Source organism: Erithacus rubecula (assembly GCF_903797595.1).
Source record: "Erithacus rubecula genome assembly, chromosome: 11".
Classification (NCBI taxonomy): Eukaryota; Metazoa; Chordata; class Aves; order Passeriformes; family Muscicapidae; genus Erithacus; species Erithacus rubecula.
Genome location: NC_136663.1, coordinates 916,520 through 936,217, shown reverse-complemented (window position 1 = coordinate 936,217; position 19,698 = coordinate 916,520). Strand labels below are relative to the sequence as shown.

Below are 19,698 nucleotides of genomic sequence, written 5' to 3'. Positions count from 1 at the left end.
CCAAATCTCTGTGACAAGATGCCCGTGTGTGTTTCCCCCTGAGCAAGACAACCACTCATTAAAATCACTCACTCAAAATGCTTCATCAAGCAAATGAGGTTTAACACAGCTGCTTGTGACCACCCTGTGACCCCCCCAGTCCTGGAGCCACTGCAGCCACCCCAGGGGCCAAATCAAGAGCCAGCAGACCCAGGGGTGCAGGGGCTGTGGGGCAGAGCACCAGGAGCTGCCCTGGCTCTACACAAACAGAACAATGCAGGGGTTTGGTTCCAGGGTCAGTCAGCAGCACAGTCTGGCTGCAACCAGAGGCAGGGAGATGCTTCTGCAGCCCAAAATATGAACATGAATTAACATCCTGCAGCCTGGGCTGGGTGAAACCTCGTGAGCTGCTGCAGCCCTGGCCCAGCACAGCCGAGCTGAATATGCTGACTGCTCCTTCCTTTTTTAAATTTCACCTTACAGTGGAGCTCCTCTGAAATACACTGCCAAGCCTGGCTGGAGGTTCTGCTCCTTGTGGCTGCAGTCACAGGCCATTCACCCTCCCTGCACGGCAGGGCCTTGGGGCTGGGTGGTCTTTCAGCCACACCAGCCTGTGATTCCAGCAATCCAGATCACACTAATGATGCCAACCCAGCCTGCCTGAGCTCTTTAAATTAAATTCTTCCATGTCCAGAGAAGACAACAACTGAATTTGGGCAGCAGCAGTGCCCGTGACAGAGGTGGGATAGAGGGAGGTGTCCCTGCCCATGGCAGGGGTGGAACAAGGGGGACAATAAACAACCCAAACCATTCTATGTGAGCAGTGTTCCCTCTGCTCCCCATGGCCAGAGCAGCCCCAGGACCGGGGAGATGCAGCAGGATGAACAGCCAGTGCTTCCAGGCTGGAGACACATCAAAAGTGTGGATTCAGTCTTCACCAAGAGAGCTTTAACCAGGCTGGACACTTGGGCAGATGCTCAGTGAGGCTTTGCATGCAGTGCCCCTCAGGAGCTGCTGGCCGTGCCACGAGGGCAGGACTCCACTCCAAAATCGGAGCTGTTCCACTCACAAAACCCACTTTATTTTATCCAGCAGCCCAGCCCCAGAGCCACACTCCCCAAAGCCAGCACAGCCTCTGTCCAGGACAGAGATCTCCCTCCCGAGGATTACCCCAAATCCCCGATTTCCAGAGCCCCACCCGGCACTGCCGCAGCGCAGCAGGACAGTTCAATGTCCAATAAAAGTTCCATCGGGCTGTAGGAGCCGCGGTGACAAACACAGCCCGTGTCCTGCCGGCTCCCTCCATCCCCAGAGCGGCTCGGGAGCAGATTTCCTGCTGGGATAATTCCCGACATCGCCGCCGCTCCTGACACCTCCCGGATCGCGCTGATCGGGACACGGCGGAGATAACAGCGCTGCCCGGAGCCCCCAGCAGGGTTTTCCCGGATTAATCCCAATTAGGAGCCGTTCCATCCCGCCGGAGCCCCGGGAATCCGCGGCTCTTTGGGGTGCAGCCGGACCCGCCGGGAATGGCTCTTTCTGATAACGCTGCTGGGCGCTGGGAGAGGAAATGAGCTGCGGAACAAAAGCTCGGCGCTTATCGAGCCCACAGCCATCACATTGCACATCAAAAACTCCATTTGCATTTGTAATTGCGCTTGAGGAAAGCGGATCAAAATTCCCATTAAATGGTTTTTAGTTAAAAGGCGTCGCTCCGGCAGGTTTGGAGACAGGCTGGGGGCAGTGGCCAGCCCAGGGTTCCTCTGGTGGCACTTGGGGTCTGTCACCGCCCTGGGACCAGGCTGGACATTGGGGTTTGGAGCACCTGGGACGGTGGGAGGTGTCCCTGCCACGGCAGGGGTGGCACTGGGTGGGATTTAAGGTCCCTCCCAACCCAAACCATCCTGGGATCCTGTGCTGCTCTAAATTCCTGGACAAGCTCCCATCCCATCATCCCATCCCATCCCATTATCCTATTCCATCCCATTATCCCACCCCATTATCCCATCCCATCCCAAATCCCCCGGGTGTGGGAGCACCCTGAGCATCCCCAGCCCCGAGGGAGCCCCGAGGAGCTCTGCACCCAAACCAACATCCCAGAAATAATCTGTGGATACAACAGGACAGGATCAGTGCAGGGACCCAGCCCGGAGCTCTCGTGTGTGACACCAAGGGTGGAGCTCATCAGGGCTCAATCCAATTAATTGCCCGTTTGTCCCCGTGCACAGAACACCCCCCACGGTGCCTGCAGCCCATTAGCTGCTGGATCCCTGCTCCAAAACAGGTAATTTAATTTTCCCCTGCTATCTATTCCATTTCTCAGCTCACTGCAAGCCAGTGCCTCACATGAAGGGCTCCAGAAGTCACCATTATATTAATGTATCGTGCTACACTGAGCACTTAATGGTCTTTAAGGTCCCTTCCAGCTCAAGCCACTCCGTGATTGTGTGATTAAATACGATTAAAACACTTAGAGCTGCACGAAGCTGCAGTGCACAGAACAAGAGGGTTTTCTGTTTTATTCCCCCTGGGAGCCCCTGACATGGTATCCAGGCACTGAGCATCCATCCCAGGCTGGAGCAGCAGCAGCCCCAGGCACTCAGGGCTGCTGTGCCAGCTCGTGGCCAAGAAATGATTTTCCCTTCTGCCATACTCGTGTTCCACACCGTGCATACACAAAATGCAATTTTCCCATCACCTGGTGGATAAATGTATTCCAAATAAAGCTCAGCCCAAGCTGTGTTCTTCCAGCTTGGCTGTGCTTGTTGAATAGCAGATTTTAGGCAATTATGAACATTGCTGTGTTATCCACACGTGTCAAACCTCACCCGAGCATTGCTTGTAACAGCTTAGAGCTCTAAATTAACTCGTTTGGAGGAATCTGCTGAAGGGCTGGGTTTGGATTTGGGTAACAAACACACGGCTCTGGGACAGCTGGAGCAGATGGGGGAGCAATTATGGAGCAGTGACTTCTGATTCTTTGAGATTAACTGGCAGAGGGTCAGCACGAAGATGAGCTGCAGCAGACTGTGCTGCTTGGGAAGCTCTTTTCCAATGGGTACCCTTCAGAAAACTCCCCCTCTCCTTGGACCCTCAGTTTCCACCTCCTCCTACAGCTGGTGGAGGGACTTGGCCTCCCTGTGAGCAACTCAGCAAAAGCCAAGTGTCTCCATCAGTCATTATCTTATATAAGGCACCACTGCATAATAAGCACTATTAAAAATATCACCTTCCCAAATAGCATTTTTCAAAGTAGAATTTAAAGTCTTCTCCTGAGAGTCTCTCTTTCAGCTGCAACAGCATTTCTAATTATTAACGTGAGTGGCACAGGGTACAAATCTCATCAGCTGCACCCAGCAGAACTGGCAGGAAACTGCTCCTGCTCCCGAGGCAAAACTCTTCACCAGCATCCCAAAAGAAAGAGGCATCTGCTGGGATTAATCACCGAGGGGAATTAGCACATCACCCAGGACAATGGTTTGCTGAAATCCAGCAGATTACCAGGGAACCATCTTCAGCCCCATTAATTTTAATGGATCCTTTTCCCACTGCCGGCTCCTCTTGGGGGAGGGATTGGCAAATCCCGCAGTGTCAGCACTTCCTCTGCCTCTCACTTACCAGCCCACACTGCTGCTGAAAAATCAGCATTTCAGGACCTCTGGAATCTGCTTTTCACCTGAGCAGGTGCAGGCACAGCACTCTGCTGCCAGGGCCTGCTGTGACTCTTCAGCTCCCGAATTTTCCCTTCCTCCTTTTTCACTTCCACGATTCTCTGCAATGGCTTTGAACTTTTTTTTAATTTTTTTTTTTTTTTTTTTTTGGCCCACGAGGCAAGAGCCTGATGTACCTCAGAGCAGCACAATGTCATGGAGTGGATTGGGTTGGAAGGGACCTTACAATCCAGGGGCATTGTCATTTCAGTAAATCAAGTGCAAGGCACTGTCCAGTCTTCAGGTGACCTCCAGGCACTGCCAAGCTCTTCCAAGCCAAGGATTTCTGCATTTCCCAGGCCAGTGCTGGCCGGGCCAGCAGTCCCTGATCTCAGGGCACATCCCAAACATCCAACAACCACTTTTGCACTGGAACGGCGCCCATTTAATTAACAAAAAGATTTGCAAGAGGATCATTACTTACTGCCAAATGCATAACTGCTCATTAGGCCCTCAGGGGAAATGAATAATTACTCCTGCAATCTACAGATTGTGTCTTTTTCTGCAGTGGAAAACGGTTCCATGTCCCCAGCTGGGGTGGGGAACTGAGGGCTGGGGGAGAACCCTGAGCCCAGAGGGGCTGGGCCGTGGGGAGCAGCTCCCCCAGCAGCCCCAGCCTGCCCCTGGACCTGCCAAAAATCCTCTCTGTGCTCTCCACAAAGACCTCAGGAAAAGGCAGCACCCAGTCCTTGGAGTGATGGAAACACTGTGCTGCTTCTGGAGCCTTTCTGCTGCAGCAGCTGTGAAAACACACTGAAAACAGGGCAGAAAAGGCTTATCAGGCAGTGCCAGGGCTGCACAGGGGGTTTATGGTGGAAAAGCTGCCTCTGATCCTCCCCAGCTCCCCACAGTGCTCCCCAGGCCACAGGGAGAGGCAGGAACAGGGGGGCTCAATCCAGAGTGGGGGAAACCCAGAGTGGTACAACCACACCTCAGCTGAGTGTTCTGGCTGGCTCAGACTGGAAAAATCAAATTTGGTTCTGAGGTGGGTGTGAAGAACAGCCCCACTGAGCTGTGCCCACCTGAGCTGTGCCCACCTGAGCCGTGCCAGGCACAGCCAGGGCACCAGGGCAGGTGAGTGACACAGGACCTGCTGTCCCCTGGACTGAGCCCTGGGTTCATCATCACTCCTGAAGGAGGCAGCCCCAGAATGGACCTGCAGGCCACCAGAGGAGGTTCTGTTCCCAAAATCAGCCCCTGCTCAGCGTTCTGTGCTGCTGCAGCATCCAGGCACATCCCTCTCCCAGCACCTCCCAAAGGCAGCACAAAGATCTGGATAAAACTCTTCTGACCAGGAGCACGTGGGCTGTTCCATCCCAGCCTGCAGCCCTGGCTATAAATACACCCAGAAATATCCCAAACTCTGCTGGGTGGGCTGTGGGAGGAGGCTCAGGGAGCACCTGGACCAGGGATCAGGGATGGAGCAGCACCTGGATCAGGGATGGAGCAGCACCTGCCCAGGGATCAGGGATGGAGCAGCACTTGGATCAGGGATGGAGCAGCACCTGGATCAGAGATCAGGGATGGAGCAGCACCTGGATCAGGGATCAGGGATGGAGCAGCACTGCCAGCCCAGCCTGGCTGCCAGGCTCCCACAGCAGCAGGAGGTGGGGAAAAAAAGCAGCAAAAATTCAAATTCCTGCTGGAATTCCCTCAGGAGCAGCTGAGGGTCAGCTGGGATTCACTGTGGGAAACGAGCAGAGCAAAATCTGCTTTGTTTTCCCCACAAAACCAAGCACCTGCAGCAGGGGAAAATCCCACAGAAAGGTGGGAATAGCTCTGGGTGTAGCAGCACCCCGAGCCTGAGGCTCTGTGAGGATTTAGGGAATCATCATGGAAAGGTTTGGGTTGGAAAGGATCTTAAAGCTCATCCATGGGCAGGGAGGGAATCCTACAAAAATAACACAAATAACACAAATCCCAGGGAACTGAGATCATTGGGAAGAAGGGCAGACATGGGAAAGTGTCCTGTCACCACTGCACCAGGTAGCTTCTGTGGAGTTTGAACAGACTATAAAAACAGACTAAAAAACCACTTAGGACATCTGACAGTGAGTGTTAAAGGAAGGACACAGCTGGATGCAGCTCTGTGGATCAATCTGCACAGGAAGCAGGGGGAACATTAAGGCTGGAAGATATATCCCAATAAATATAATGCAGCAGCACTCAGGACAGAGCAGATGAGGACAGGATTACAGGGCAGGATTACAGGACCCCATCACGAGCCCTCCTGTGTGCTGCCATCTAAAGATTAGGTATTTTAAAGCTTCAATTCACAAAATGGGCCTCACTGGGGAAGCCTGGAAGAGCAGCTATGGCAGAGGGTCATTCACAAATTCCCCTGTCTGGGGTAGCTCTGCAGGACTAAGAGGGGGCTCTGCTTGCTCAGGGTTAAATCCCCCCCGGGTGTTCAAGCCCTTGGCTGATACCTGAAACATCTTCAACCTGCTGGAGCTTGGGAGTTCCCCACTGCCATCAGAGGAGGCTGGGAAAGGGTTTCCTGTGCTCAAAGTGTTGTACAAAATGTCCTTTTCTCCCCCCTGTCCCAGTTCCTGCGTGGTGGGAGACGGTGAGTGATTGGCTACAGGCTGTTCCTGATTTAATCACATCTGTAATCCCTGCCCATCATCTTTTCCCTAAGCCAAAAGCCTGTTTAATCACCCTCCCCGTGCAGGGACAATCCCATCCCTCAGACCCCCGGGCTGGCCAGAGCCCAGGCTGCTGAGCCATGTCAAATGGGATGGCCAGCACTGGCCAAGGGCTTGCTGCCAGCTCCTCACAGCTCCCTCTGCAATCAGGAGAAGGGGAGAGGGAAAATGGGGAAGGAGAAAAGGGGTAAGGAAAAGGAACATCCTACAAAGGGCTGGCCAGCCTCTGCATAAAAGTTTCCCAATCCTAAATTCCCAGGTTTTAAGTTGTTGCTTAACCAACAAAAGCAACAGAGAGAGGACAGTGCTGTCTGGGGATGCAGGAACTCAGGGGTTCCCTGCAGGACACCCCAATGGCAGGTGGATTTGTCAGGGATTTCTGTGCTGGGGGAAGGATTCACCCTCCTGGAACAGAACCTGAGCTAACACAAAATAGATAAATAGATAAAATAGATAAAACAGGAATGCAAAGCCCAGCCCAGCTGCAGCCTGGGCTAACCCAGCAGTGCCTCAGGACTCTGTGACCTCCATAAATACTTCCCACCCCAACATTTGCCAGCAGCATGTTTTGCAGGAGCTGCCTGGGTGCTCTTGCAGACACATCTACCCATATAAGATTTCCCCCCCAGGCCCTCTGAGTGCAGCTGCCCAGACCCTGCTGGAATCAGCAAGGAGCAGAACACTGGGAGATTTTACAGCCACAGCCTCAGCCCAGCAAAGGAGCTGAGCAATGAACACCTCGATGGATAACAAGGCACCAAATTTGCTTTCAAGTGGTGCTTCATCTGAGAGAAATTCTGCTGTCATCAGAAACGAGCCAAGCTCACACTCTGCTGCACTTTGGGGTCTCCTCCAACACTGAACTGTGCTGCATGGGCTGAAGCAATGAAAGGGAAAAAAGCTGATCAGCTTGTAAATGAACCAGCTTACAAGTGTTCAGTAAGTGTTTCTTGTTCACAATTCATTACTTGCCACAGGAAATTGAATAAATGTTAAAAAAGAAGGAGCTTCTGCTGCACTGGCTTTAGGCTGGACCCATGGAGAGCTGAAGAAACATCCATGGGGCAGCAGAAGAAAATGTCCAAGCTCACAGTCAGAGAGAATTCTGGAGGAGAAAACACCCTGTGGAAGGTGCTGGAGCATCCCTGCCCTCAGCTGAGCCCTCTGCCCAGCCCCTCTCCCACAGGAGAAATCCCTGGATCCCTGGGATACACAGTAGGTTACATCTGCTCCTGTCAGCTGTGAAAAATGTGCACACTCAGAGTGGAGCAGAGCTCCAATCCATCAGCTTCAACAGAAGTGAAGCACCTGCTTTATTTCCCTGTGACTGAAGCTCTGCTCATGCAGACACCCCACTAACCAAGGTGAGTGAGTGCAGGGGCTCCTGCAGCCACAGCTGCCCCACAATCTCTCATTAATTAATTTTTTTTTAAGGTTTAAACTCTGCTCTCCACTGGGGTGGGGTATCCAACCCTACAGAAATCTTCTCCCCAAGCTCTTTGCAGGTTTCTGCCCTGGACTGGGCAGGTTTTGGTGCAGCAGAACCCAGAGATGGACACTGCTGTCAACTTTTGGGTGATGCCTTTTGGGCTTGGTCCCAGTTCAGGATGTGTCCATGCACCAGGACAATCTGTGGAGGACACTTCAGACAGGGGATCACAGCCCTTGATGGGAACACTGTGATGGGAACAAGTTTTAAATCACTTCTGCATGGACCAACACCGTGGAAAGGGCAGAATTAGAGAGAAACAAGATAAATGGGGATTTTCCTGTCCTGAAAAGGACATCAACCTTTTCAAACATAACTGCAAGGTGGGATTAGGATCATCAGAAGGAGAAAAGGAATTTCTCATTAAAGAGTGGCAAGCTTCCAGGTGAGAATCCCCAGGGAATGAGATTCCTGCCAGCCTGGGGTTCCTCCTGCCAGCACAGCATCCCTGGGACTCTCCCATTCCATCCCCAGCTGTCCCCAGGGTGCCCAGCTGTCCCCAGCACAAAGCCCTTTGCCATTTCTCCTGGTCCTGACTCCAGAACTGCTCTTCCACCCATCCCTGCACATTGTCACCAAATTTCCCCACCCAGCAGCAAAAGCTGGGACTGTGCTGGAGCCATAACAATACCACTCATGGTGTCTTATTTCAATTTTAAGCTCAGACTAGCCACGGGCAAAGAAACCTCTTGGGACAGCAAATGTTTCCAAGAAAATTTGCTTTTCTTAGAAGCAGAGAGAACTTGTAGACTTTCCATAGAGGATGTCATCCTTTTAAAGGGAACCTCTTTGGAAGCAAAGTGCAGTGACAACAGCAGCGTCCCTTCAGCCACCAGCCCCAGCCAGCAGCCCCTGTCCCCAGGCTGTCCCAGCTCCCAGCATGATCTCACCCTTTCCTTTGGACACCCTTTCTGACCCAGAACCACACATTTCCCAGCCTGGACCCAGCCGGGCTTTTGGGCTCCAGGTCTATTTACTCTATGGGGAGGGTGAGGGTCTCAGGGTTCCGGATCTGAGCTGGAAAATTCAATGTTTTTCCCCATCCTAGAAGTGCTCAAGGCCAAGTTGGAGCAACCTGGGATAGTGGAAGGTGTCCTGCTCATGGCAGGGTGGAGTGAGATGAATTTTTACCTCCCAACCCAAACCATCCCACGGTTCTGTGATTATTCAATCGCGAAAGATCAAATTCAGATTTTTAAGAGAAGAGCTCACACACATCCATCTTCCCTCAAAGCCATCCTAATTCTCACAGCACTCAGGAACATTCAAGAACTCACAAAGGCAACCACACTGCTGCCAGCCCACCCAAAGGTGTGCCGGGCTCCTCCCTGAGCCTGGTGTCACAGACAGCCCGGGTGACAGCCCGGGTGACAGCCCAGGTGACAGCCCGGTGTCACAGACAGCCCGGGTGACAGCCCGGGTGACAGTCCAGGTGACAGCCCGGTGTCACAGACAGCCCAGGTGACCACCCAGGTGACAGCCCAGGTGACAGCCCAGGTGACAGCCCGGTGTCACAGACAGCCCAGGTGACAGCCCAGGTGACAGCCCAGGTGACAGCCCGGTGTCACAGACAGCCCGGGTGCCAGCCCGGGTGCCAGCCCAGGTGACAGCCCAGGTGACAGCCCAGGTGACAGCCCGGTGTCACAGACAGCCCGGGTGACAGCCCGGGTGCCAGCCCGGGTGACAGCCCGGGTGCCAGCCCGGGTGCCAGCCCAGGTGACAGCCCAGGTGACAGCCCAGGTGACAGCCCGGTGTCACAGACAGCCCGGGTGACAGCCCGGGTGCCAGCCCGGTGTCACAGACAGCCCGGGTGCCAGCCCGGGTGCCAGCCCGGGTGCCAGCCCAGGTGCCAGCCCGGGTGCCAGCCCCGTACCTGTAGCTCATGCCGCTGTGCCGCAGGCTCAGCCCGTGCAGCTGCAGGACGCTCTCCAGCTGTTCGCTGCCCGTGCCGGGGCCGCGATCCCCGGGCCGGCCCGCGGCGGCTCCCGGAGCCCGCGGGGCATCGCCCGCCCGCCGGGCCCGCGCCCTGCGCGGGGGGATGTCGCCGCAGGCTGGCTTGTACAGGTGCATGGGGCCACCGGGGCCACCCCGGGGTGCGGCTCAGCAGCTCCCGGGACCCGCGGGAGACCCACAGATCCCCGTGAGGGTCGCAGAGCTGCCAAACTTTTCTCGGTTTTTCTCAGCTTTTCTCGGTTTTCTCCCAGATTTTCTTCGTGTTGTTGCAACCTGCCCCTTCTGGTTGATGCCCAGGATGGGTTTTGGCCAAGATCAGCAATCTTGTTCATCTGCTGGGACCTCTCCTGGCCCAGCACTCCAAGGGATGGGGACTGCTGGTGGGAATAGAGCACTGACCCCGTTTCTCAGGTCTTATATTTAGATAATGAGAAATATTTGCTTGGGATTCAATCCAAGGCCAATAAACCAAATGCTCTCACAGGGTGTATTTCAGGCTCTGGGCTGGCCACATGAACTCTGCAGCTCACTGGAATGTCTTGTTTAGTCACAGGGAGCTCTCACAGCTGGGGTTACCTGGTCTGGGAACTTCCCCAGCATCTGCAGCCTCCTGGGCTGAGACAAGTCACAGGAATTAAATTGTGGTGTTAACAATGGTTTCACCACTGCTGAGCAGCACACAAAAAGGGTCTGGTTCATAGACTCACAGGATGGTTTGGGCTGCAAGGGACCTTAAAGCTCATCTTATTCCAAGCTCCTCTGCCATGGCAGGGACACCTCCCACTGTCCCAGGTTGCTCCAAGCCCTGTCCAGCCACTGAACAACCCTGGGATGGTTTTTATGGTTTTCATCCCTACAACACCCAGGAGGGCCACGGTGCCCTTTTCTGTCCAATCTTGCCAAGCTCTGCCCCATGCCACTGAGGGAGATGTCTGAGACTCTTCTACTCTAAAAACTCACCCCATTTCAGCCCCAAACACATTAGAAAAATAAGTTAAATAATCAAGTGATGGATGTATCATGAACTCAACTAATCCTTAAATCTTTCAAAGCAGATAAAGAAAGACTGATCCCAACCCCAGAATATATTTGAAAAGCTCATAATTCAATGTCACAGAGGGGTTTGGCAGGAGCAGTGGGATTACCCCGTTATTTTCCTGTGTGACTGTCACATCAGGGTGTGGGTGGCCCTGGGTGTCCTCAGGAGGGTCCTGCCCTGGATGGGGTCGTGTTCTCACAGTGCTGATCCCATGGGGGTGTGCAGGGGGGTTTCAACCCAGCTCTTGGCAGCTCCAGGGAGGGCAGCAGGTCCCTGCCCTGTCCCAGGGATGTCCCTGCCCTGTCCCCAAGGCTGTCCCCGTGTTTCCTCCCCACAGTGTAGCTCCAAGGCTGTACCTGTGATCTCTGCTGCAGCTCTCTTTGCTTCACCTCCTGCCAGCCCCAGCTCCCTGCTCATCCATAATGCAAGGTGAACCAGCACTAAGAAATATTTCTGCGAGCTCCTCAGAGTTTTTGGACACAAGGGTTTTGCTGGTTTGGAGGATCAGGGTTTGTGTGGATCAGCATCTTTAGAAACTTAGTGCTCCCAAAAGTTCTTCCCCAGCAATTTGTTTTTATGGGTGCCAACCACAGGCTGCTGGGCACTGGACCCAGAATCTGCCCCCTCCTAATTTTTGTTGTAGTGTAATTAATTTCTTATCCCAGAATATCTGCAAGAGCTCAGTTTGTGCTGGGCACTGCAGGCATCCCCACCCTGCCTGGGATCAGGGAAGATCTCGGTGGATTCCCAGCTGGAATCCTGGCTGCTACTGAAGAGAGGTGAAAGAAAACCTGAAGGGAGGTGAAGCAAAGCCCCAAAGGAGGTGAGGGAAAAAGCCCCAAAGGAGGTAAAGAAAAAAGCCCCAAATTAAGTGAAGCAAAGCCCCAAAGGAGGCGAAGCAAAGCCCCAAAGGAGGGGAAGCAAAGCCCCAAAGGAGGGGAAGCAAAGGCCCAGGTGAGGGGAAGGAAAAAGCCCCAGGTGAGGGGAAGGAGCCTCCCTTCCCGTCCCCTCCCGACCCCTCCCCGGGCCGGACCCGCAGCACCGCGGGCAGTTCCTACTGAGGTTCCCGTTTCAATGAGGGTCTGACCCCGCACAGGAGATTAGAGACTCGCACGTCTAATTTCCACTAATACCAAGATCCCCTTATATTTTTTTAAAGGAGCAAGATCAGATTCTGGAGGCTGCGACATTTAAGCCCGATGGGATAAGAGATGCAGCGGCTGCAGGTTTCCCCTGCCGGGGCTCCTTCCCGCAGGGGGGGACAGGGACCCTCCTGCCACCCGCAGCAGCAGCTCTGCAGCTCTATTCACACAGAACCACTCGGGCAAAGCAGAAACAAGGCTCAACAAGCACGGGGGGCTTGTGCCGGAGAAGTTATGGGAACTGAGAGACAAGTGTGCAGGATTCAGCTCTGTAAAGCACGAACAAGCAGAAAAATCAGACTTATAAAGTCAATGACCTTTCTATTATTATCACTATTACTACCGCTATGATTATTATTATTGTTGCTATTATTATTATTACAAGTTTGCAGGATATTCAGCTCTGCAAAGCACGAACAACCAGAAAAATCAGACTTATAAAGCCGAAGACCTTTCTATTATTATTACTACCATTATGATTAGTATTGTTGCTATTATTATCATTCTTATTACTCTTATTACTATCCTTATGTGGGTCCCGGCGGCCAGCAGCACTCCGGGCCGGGCAGGGCACGTACCTGTGGGGCATGCCGGTGGTGTAGGCGATGGTGTACTCGTGGGACAGCTCGCACAGCCGCAGGTACCAGTTCATCTCCAGCTCCCGCAGCAGCGCCAGGCGCCGCGCCCGCTGCTGGGGCTGCCCGGCCCGGGCCCGGCCCTCCTTGCTGCCCTCGGCCGAGCTCTTCAGGGCTCGCTCCCTGCTGCCCAGGGACAGCACCGACTGCTTCCTCAGCTTCAGGGGATCCTCGGCGTTCTTTCCCCCCACGGTGCCCGTGCGTGCCGCCAGCATCCTCGGAGCCGGAGCGCTCAAATCATGGGAAGTGATTGCAGCGCGCTCCTTCTCCCTCTATAACCTCACGCCGGCCTCAAAGCTGTAATTAGAGACGTGTCTGCGGGGCTTAACCAGAAAGAAGAGCCGCAACCTTCTCATGGAAACATCTGGAGCGGCTGCGGCGCGCCAGCGGCTCGGCAGCCGGGGCGGGGGACAGTCCCAAAAACATCGCAGCCGGCACAGCCGGCCCTGGACGGAGCAGGGCTCCCGGCGGAGGCTTCTGGAAAAGCCTGGCTCTGCGAGCAGCGAGGTGAAGTCACACGTGTCACCTTGAGGGCGAACCCCGGCCCACGTGGGCTGGCCCGGGCAAATTGCAGCGCGCTTGGTGCCGGAGCATCCCTGTGCCCATCGCCTCCCTCCTCCTCCTCCTCCCCCTGCAGCTCCTCGGGCCGCCCCGTTCAGCAGCAGATTCCATCCTCCGAGGGGTCTGCAGGAATTCGGGGGCTCGGCCACCCTTAGGGTGAGAGCAAAGTCCGGCTGCTCCCGAGGAAACGCTGTTCGGGAAATGGATGGAAAGGCGGACACGGGAATGGCATTAATTCCCCTCCCCGGCCTGAAATGCAAAAGCTGATAGAGAGATTACAGCTCTAATCACAGCGGCCACTTCGGGAGCACGGGCACAGCCGTGTGCCCAGCGCGACTGGGCAGGCATCGCCTCCCAAGCGCTGGGATCGGCCCGAAGCGGAGCCCGGAGGGTCTCCCGGGGCTGCCCCCGGCGAGGATCCCTGCAGGGGAGCCCAGCGAGCTCTGGAGCAGCTCGGGATGGTTTCCCACCCCCTGCTGGAGCCACTGAGTCAGGGGTCTGTTTGAATTTTTCGGAGAGAAATGCAAGCGCAAGGATTGAATTACAGTCTGTGGATGCATTGAAGTGTGTTAAGCCACTCACACATAAAGTAGATGTTTAAGTAGAAGTAAGTAAGTTTTAGGGTGAATTCTAATGCTTTTAGTAAGTGAAAAGTTTTACATGCAGAGTAGTAGTGTGAGTTCTAGTGAAGGTTGAGAAACATGCTGATGTTTTTAGGACAGGCTCTATTATGCCTATGTACCATCTACAACTGTGGTTCTGGAGCCAGAGGGGTTACAGGACAAATGAAAAATTAAAATTAAAATTTAAAAAAAATCCCCTTTTTGGCTGCTTTTCCACAAAGCAGTTCCATCACCTTTTGGGGTAAGTCCTACAGAATTGACCTCCAACAAGAACTGGTGCTATCCAACCTATTTAGCAGATATAGCACTAAAATATTGACTGGAAGTTTTGCAAAACTCTGGAAAAATGACTCAAACTTTGAGCTGTTAAAACATTCCTGTTCTGTGCCTGATCCAACGTGTTCATCCTCAAACTTTAAAGTGCTTCCCAGAAACTCCAGGAGCATTTAAACCAACCCTGAGCAGTGAAGCAATACATATTTATATTACATGCACACGAGCTGAAGGCTGCTAAAATCCTTCAGGTCTTCCCACGTGGAAGTCGGTTATCAAAAGTTAAATAAAGTTCTCAAAGAGCTGCACAAAAGGCACGTTGTGCTTCCTCAGCCTCTCATTCTCTTAACCCAAGGACTCGGAGAGGTATCGGTGACCTGGAGCCTGAGTTAAGCGCGGCGATTTGTCCCGTCCCGGCGGGGCATTGTCGGGCTGCGCGGGCCATTGTGCGCCTGGATGCTCCTGACGCGTGGTTAGGCTTTGGTGTCCGGGTCATTCCACAGCCTGGCACGAAAGGAGAGCCCGGCTCGCCTTATAAAAATTGCAGGGCGATTGATTTCCTGAAAGCAAAGCTGCCCTGAAATATTGATACTGGAATCCTGGGGGGACAGACCCACCCCAAACCCTCCTGCTGCTGCGGGGATGCTGCAGGGAGAAATGCCTCAAACTGACCCCCTGCCTCCTGTATTCCTTTTATACTCCTTTTCTATTCCTTTGCTATTCTCTTTTCTATTCTTTTTTATATTCCCTTTTCTATTCCTTTGCTATTGCCTTTTCTATTGCTTTTTCTAGGCAGTCATCTGTTAAAGTAATATATGATATAATTTATGCATTTCTAACTTGCCTGCACAATGTATAAATGTACAGAATCATCTTTTAGGAACTCTCTACCTGTTCTGTATTCCTTTTCTATTCTTTTTCTATTGCTTTTTCTAGGAAGTCATCTGTTAAAGTAATATATGATATAATTTATGCATTTCTAACTTGCCTGCACAATGTATAAATGTAAAGAATCATCTTTTAGGAATTCTCTACCTGTAGCTCATTAGGAATTACAACTGATTATTGTATTAATGATATAATGTTGTGGAACTTATGTTCATTAATAAATTATGCCAGGTTTTGAAAATTTCTTTCTCTTCTTAAAATGCTTTCTAAAATCTGATTTTTATTCCAGCTGCAGTCCCCAGGGCTGGAACCCAGAGCATTTACAGGGAATCCAACACCATCCCCAGCTCCTGCAGCTGAGGGAGCACCGAGGGGTGCAGAGGGGCAGAAGAGCCTCCACAGGGCTCTGAAACCCCCCGTGCTGTTTGTGCCCCTGGCCCTAAAGCAGAACATTCAGGAACCCCCAGGATCAGAGCCTGGATTAATCCCTTTCCCTCCAGCTCAGGCACCCTTTTAGCCAAACCTCCTTTTTTCAGATGTAAATAAGAGAAGCTTCTAAACCCCTGCAGCAGCTGTTTTCTGCTGGGGAAGCAGGAGGTGGCCTGGATGGGTTAATGCACACAGGGCCCACTTAAACCTGGCTTTAAAATCAGAGCAGTTTTCCAGCAGGATGTGCTGCTCCTGTGACACCTCTGTGGTGGCCAGTGGGACCCCACAGTGTCACTCACAGGGGGCCCATCCTGACTTTCTGCACCACAAATTGATTTTGACAGGGTGGAGGAATGGTTTGGGTGGAAGGGACCTTAAATGCCACCCCGTGCCACCCCTGGTGTGACAGGGACACCTCCCACTGTCCCAGTGCTCCAGTCCCATGTCCAGCCTGGCCCTGGGCACTGCCAGGATCCAGGGGCAGCCACAGCTGCTCTGGGAATTCCATCCCAGCTGGGAATTCCTAATTCCCAACATCCCATCCAGCCCTGCCCTTCTCCACTCCCTGTGTCCTGTCCCTCCATCCCTGTCCCCAGTCCCTCCCCAGCTCTCCTGGATCCCTTCAGGCTCTGCCAGGGGCTCTGAGCTCTCCAGGTGAGCACCCCCAGCTCTCCCAGCCTGTCAGTGCCTTGTTCCAGAGTCAAGGAATGCAGGACACACACTCAGATCCTGCAATTCTCCAGTAATTCCACTAAAACACGTTCACAGCTCACCCTCTCTTAAAATGATCCCAAAATCCAGATCCCGCAGCAGCTCCCAGCACCTGCTCCCCACGTTTTCTCAGCTCCACACCTGCACACCCCAAAGCTCTGCACACCCAGGCCAGACAGTGAGCAGCAGTTCAGCCCCTGGAAGGGATGTTTAGAGAGGTTTAAGGTTTGGGGTTGTTTTGGGATGTGCCTGTCACTGATCCCTGAGCAAACAAAGGAGTTTGGTCCCACAGGAGCACAGCCCTGCCCAGCTCCTGATCCCACCAGCCACAGAGCTCAGGCTCTTCCCAGCTCTCCTCTGCTCCAGGTAATTGAAACCCCACCAGGGAAAGGTTCATTAAGGTGTTTAATTGGGTTTAAGTGGCTCACCCTGCTCTGGCAGCACACAAACCTCTGCTCAGCCTGGAATCCTGGAGCCAGGCAGTTTCACCAGACCTCTGAGACCACTGTGAGCCCACCTGTCCACCCAGATCCCAAAAGCAGCCCCTGGGAGAGCTCCCAGCTCCCTCCCTGAAGGGCAGAGGGGCACAGCAGCCTCGAGAGCCAATCTGCTGAAATTAAAATCTGAAGTGGAAGTGCCTCTCTGCAGCCTTTCATCTCACCCAGTAATTTCTAGATGTGATTGCAGGGCCAAAGGCCAGTCCCAGCTCACCCAAGTGAAGGGGAAAATTCCTGGGTGTGTTAATTAACTCCTTTTTCCCTCTTGGCTGGGTTCAGGGAGGTCACTCATGAGCAGCTCCTCTGGGCTTGCTCTGAGCTGCACCAAGGAGTGACCAAGGACCCCGTGATGAGAAAGAGAAAACTTGCAGGGCCAAGGAGAATGCAGCACTCACTCAGAGCTCTCTGCAGGCTCAGCTGTGCTGGGCAGGGGCTGCAGGAGCCCTCTGAGCCTGCTGAGCCCCAACCTGCTCAAACAGCCCAGAAGGGCACAACCACCCATGGGGGCTTTACTTTTCTGATGGAATTTCAGACAAAGCCTGAGCTGCTGTAGCTGAGCAGGTGAGTGCTCCCAGGATGGATTCAGAGCAATTCCTGGCCATGCTCCTGGGCAGGTGAGAGTGCTCCCAGGATGGATTCAGAGCAATTCCTGGCCATGCTCCTGAGCAGGTGAGTGCTCCCAGGATGGATTCACAATAGTTCTGGCCATTCTCCTGGGCAGGTGAGTGCTCCCAGGATGGATTCAGAGCAATTCCTGGCCATTCTCCTGGGCAAGTGAGTGCTCCCAGGATGGATCCAGAATAGTTCTGGCCATTCCCTGGGCAGGTGAGTGCTCCCAGGATGGATTCACAATAGTTCTGGCCATTCTCCTGGGCAGGTGATCCCTGCTGAGCAGGTGAGTGCTCCCAGGATGGATTCAGAATTCTCACTCAGAATGGATCCCATTCCTGGGCAGCCTCCTGTGCCTGCAGGATTGTGTTTGGTTCCCAGAGCTCTGGCTGGGAGCTGAACCCCCACCCTGGAGCAGCCAGAGCTGTCCCTCCATCCCAAATCCCAGCCAGGAGCCCCGTGCCCACCCCTGGATCCTGCTGTGCTGTGGCATTGCCATGGCAATCAGCACCACACAGGGACTAAAAATAAACCCCAGCTCTGCAGAGCACAGAGATCATCCCAAATCCCAGCCCTGACTCAGGCAGCTCCCAGCCTGGGGGTGTGTGCTGCTGGCTCCCTGCCCCTCCACCATCCAGGCTGCCTGGGCTCAGCTTTTCCTTCAGCCCTCACCCACCCCAGGCATCACTCTGAGCTCATCCAGAAACCCTCTTTTCCTCTAAACCCCCCAAATCTGATTCTGCATCCCCACCATGGAACCCCAACAGCTGGGCCAGCTCCAGCTGTGGAGAGAGAAGCTGGGCCCTGGCCTTGTCCCAGGTCACCAAAGTGTCACCAAATGACTGCAAAAGCAGCACTGGGAGCATTTCCCAGAACAGCATTCCTGTGCAGAAACCCCCCAGGAGCCACCAGGGCACAGCCACACCCTGTAAAGAACACACACCCTCCTCTTTAATTAACAGACACAACTCCTTAATTAACAACTCAAACTTGGCTCTCCCCAATGCTTCATTGACCCCACAAAGTTTTTTTTTCCTACCCGAAATAACATTTAAAAAAGGGAAGAAATCCTGCAAGCAGCTTTGTATTGATCTCTGTATCCCAAACCACTGTGGGAAAAGAGAAATATTCCAGCTCTAAAGGGGCTCTCGAGGAGACATTTAAATCAATTACATCTGTAAAAACAGCTTGTTCAACCCAAAATACTGTCCCATTCATAATAAAGATTTTACAAATAAGCCCTTAAAAAAAAAAAAAACAGCCACACCAAGGTTCAAACATAATATTTTTATTTGTGGATAAAAATTAAGGCTCACAGTACTTTATCATTTCACAAGCAGAAAAATGTTAAAAATTGAGACTGATGGGGAGTGCCCCCAATACAAATTCTTCTAATTGCTGACATGTTTTACTGAAGACTCCAGGTGAACAATTGTACAGGGCAGCTACAGGTATTAGATTGTAAACTAGGTGCTAAATATAACTGGTTTTTAAGAAATGTGAACAGAGTATGATGTTTCTCTCCAGTCTGGCTGTCCCACACCCACCCAGAACTGCTGGGATGAGCACACCAAGCACAGCCCTGCATGGCACAGCTGGCAGCCAGGGGCTGAGGGGCACACACTCCACTCCAGCAAGACATTTCCATTCATAGTGCAATAGTTTACTCCTGAAATGCTCAATATTCGGTTTTCTGACCCAAAGAAGAGCACAGAGGTGCTGCTCCAGAGGGAAGCAGCCCAGGGGCTCAAGGATGCTGACAGTGCACAGCAGACATGGTGCCCAGAGTTAGGGTGCAACTCCAAGGGGGATTTTTCCAGGGGTGCAGCGTGCAGGGAACAAAAGGTCCCAGCCCAGGAGAGCTGCAGGGGGTGTCCCAGGGCAGCATCTCCCCTGCAGCCCCCAGCCCTCCCTGGGGCACGTTTTACCCCAGCACAAGCTGCAGCTGCACAGGGACAGCCTGGGCAGGATCCAGCAGGGGCTGGGTTTCAGAGCTCTCTGCATTATTTGCATTATTTTTAGTGATCCTTTCAGCTTTGCTTGTTTGCTGTCAAGGCAACACAGCCACGAGGACGAGCCTGTTGCTGTGAGAACTGAGGGGGTTTGCATCTCACAGAGATTCAGCTCCTGCCTCTGCACCCTTCTGAGAGATCCCACCCAGAAACATCAGCAGTGCCCTCAGCCCTTCCTGACCACACCTAAACACACTGGAACTTCACTGGGGAGCTCTCTTTGAGGTCAGCTTTCACCTGCTAGGACAGGAGCTGCCCCAGCAAACACCCACTGACAGGGATTAACAAGCACAGGGCCCCATCCTGCAGCAAAGGAATCGATCAGCACTGCCAGCACTGGAGCTCAAAGAGGTTATGACAGGTGTGGGTGCAAATCTCCACCCCCTTTGGAAAAGGAGGTGACTGAGTTATCAGTTCAGCTGGATTTGCCCACCTCAGAGCTCTCCTGGAGCAGGGCTGGAGGGGGGCAGAGCCCCCAGCCCCAATTCCTGCACCCCCAT

The 19,698-nt window shown here is 53.3% G+C and overlaps 1 protein-coding gene across 2 annotated transcripts in view; it reads right to left on the bottom strand.

Moving 5' to 3' along the window:
- Window positions 1-13,076, bottom strand: part of KCNAB1 (potassium voltage-gated channel subfamily A regulatory beta subunit 1) — a 50,102-nt gene extending 37,026 nt beyond the window's left edge. Inside the window, exon 1 of one of the 2 annotated variants that reach the window (XM_079315149.1) lies at window positions 12,539-13,076. In XM_079315149.1, coding sequence (XP_079171275.1) covers window positions 12,539-12,810 — 272 coding nt within the window. In that variant the 5' untranslated portion in view covers window positions 12,811-13,076. Of the gene's footprint in view, window positions 1-9,699; window positions 10,189-12,538 lie in introns of those variants that run through there. The other variant, XM_079315151.1, reaches the window with a different exon arrangement.
- Between the last annotated feature and the right edge of the window lie 6,622 nt (window positions 13,077-19,698).